The 2,412-nt window shown below is 36.0% G+C and overlaps 1 protein-coding gene across 1 annotated transcript; it reads right to left on the reverse strand.

Moving 5' to 3' along the window:
* Nucleotides 1–1,960: 1,960 nt before the first annotated feature.
* On the reverse strand, nt 1,961–2,383 carry LOC106475532 (C-type lectin domain family 3 member A-like; the record flags this gene model as incomplete). The annotated part of the gene is made up of 1 exon (XM_013936209.1): nt 1,961–2,383. A coding segment is annotated over one exon (423 nt), but the record flags the coding sequence as incomplete, so codon positions are not given.
* Nucleotides 2,384–2,412: the final 29 nt, after the last annotated feature.

Genomic DNA, 2,412 nt, shown 5'->3' on the forward strand with positions numbered 1-2,412 from the left:
TGTTTGTTTGTTTGTTTGTTTTGGAATTTCGCGCAAAGCTACACGAGGGCTATCTGCGCTAGCCGTCCCTAATTTAGCAGTGTAAGACTAGAGGGAAGGCAGCTAGTCATCACCACCCACCGCCAACTCTTGGGCTACTCTTTTACCAACGAATAGTGGGATTGACCGTCACATTATAACGCCCCCACGGCTGAAAGGGCGAGCATGTTTGGTGGGATGCGGATTCGAACCTGCGACCCTCAGATTGTGAGTCGAGCGCCTTATCCACCTGGCCATACGTGCGTTAAGAACCCCAAAGTTGTACTGTTCTCATCAGCTTGTGAAGTTTATTGTGAAATAAATCATTGTAAAGGTGTATTTTGCGGTTTTACACATACATTAATGGTGATGATGTCATGTCATTTTCAAGAAATTGCTAGCCCTAAGTACTAATTTTGTGCATTTGAAATATATATACGCGTGTACGTATTGTTACGTCTCTGTTCGTTTGTTAATTTTCTGTATAATTTATTTCCGATGAAACTTCAGCGACACAAGTCCTTTCTTAAATAAAACTAGTTTATTCTTTCTCAATACAACTTTGCAATACACTTAATTTCCACAGTCACTTAAACACACGCTATAATTCTCAACGAACGATTCACGCACTTTACTTATTACCGCACTTGACTCAATTGTCCGTCTATATCTTCAATCTCTCTGTCCACTATTCAATTCCGATTAATTGTCTGGCACACTTATATACAAGAATAGATGGCATCTAGCAAATACTGGATTATTCGTGATGTTCCCCGATCTTTCTAGGACTCATTACATGTTACCAGCGTCCCGTGACTTCCGCTGTCGTAACAGTATGTATAACGTGGCGTGAAAGAACACGAGGAATTAAAAATGAAATCGATTTGTGATGTTTAAATTTATCCTCGAGTAGGCGTTGTACACCATAACTAACTGATACGATGGATGTCTTAATTTATAAAGTCAAGAAAAATCTTTAGGTTATCGATGTTCACATTACTTAACTGAAGAAAAACAGTTATCACAGTTAAAAACACACTTATCACTAAACACACAAACATACACACATGTTCATAGCAACGAGAGTAAAAAATGATTCACGCACCTTGAGTTTCGGTTGTGTATCGCCAGAGGTCATTCTGAAGCTGTTAATAACTATTAAAGTAAATAACTTCATCGTGCATGACTAGAGTTAAAATACATCAACAACTCTAAATATGATTATTGGGATACGAGGATTAATTAATTCAACAGCCTACTAATTCTATCAAAAGTGTTGTTATATCTGCATCTATACATTTACATAATATAATTACAAACAAATAAACACATTATTATTCTTATAAGCACAAGCGTAACAAATAATGACGAACACTTTTAGATTTTCAGTAGCCTAAAATTTTAACACGGAATAAAAACTCTTTAACGTGAAATAATGTAAAATAATACAACTACAAGACGCCATCTACATTTTAAAAAATTTAGTAAAAATATCTCAAATCAACCAATGGTAAAAAAAAAAAAAACAACTTTCAAGATTTCTGCCAATCTAAAAGTTTAATTGGTTATGATCTGGATAAATCAAGAAGAATTAGGTTTACGAAAGACCAGGGGTAAAAATAAATTGCTCCAGTAAGTTTTTTGTTTTTAATAGGGGGAGAGAGGATGGCCGAAAACGTTTACCATCTTCAGACTTTCCTGAATAAAACATATAGTTCTCAATATGCTTTGGTAAATGCTGTTCTCTTAGTTTATAAAATGTCACCATTTGAAATATGGGTTCTATTTATAGTCAGTTGTATATATATATATATATGTAAATAATTTTCACTATCTGTTCATGGAAACGCTAATTCTTTCATCTTAATTTCAAAACTCCTGTAAGTGTATATTGCAGGTGTATTTAATTTTTAATTTGAAGGAATATAAAGATTTTACTAACCTATTGTTTGGTTAAAAGACTCTAGAAGAAACTGGCAAAAGAAAGCTTGATTATTCGAACAGATGGAATCTCCTAACTGATAATCCCACTTCAGTCCCAACATAGCTCCACAGTTCTCTGTCTTGCCTCCGTTTGGTTCTCCTGCCAGCCACAAGGTGGCGACCTCATCTGTTGTGACAAGAGAACTATCAGCATGGATCCACTTTCCTTCTTCTTCTTGATCATCCATTCCCACCCAGATGAAATCTCTGATACCCTGGTACTCAGCTACATTTTTTAGTAATTCTCTGATACCAATAGTGTTTACTACAGCAAGTTTCCCGCCTTTTTCTGCACATTGAGTCTTTGCTACTGAGTATGGGATCAGAGTCTGGACAACTTGGTAGCACAAGTCGTTGTGTGGACTGTACCCTGTGGGACATGCTAAACGGACATAAGTAAGCACAGCTTAA

This window comes from Limulus polyphemus, unplaced genomic scaffold, assembly GCF_000517525.1.
Source record: "Limulus polyphemus unplaced genomic scaffold, Limulus_polyphemus-2.1.2 Scaffold8733, whole genome shotgun sequence".
Taxonomy (NCBI): Eukaryota; Metazoa; Arthropoda; class Merostomata; order Xiphosura; family Limulidae; genus Limulus; species Limulus polyphemus.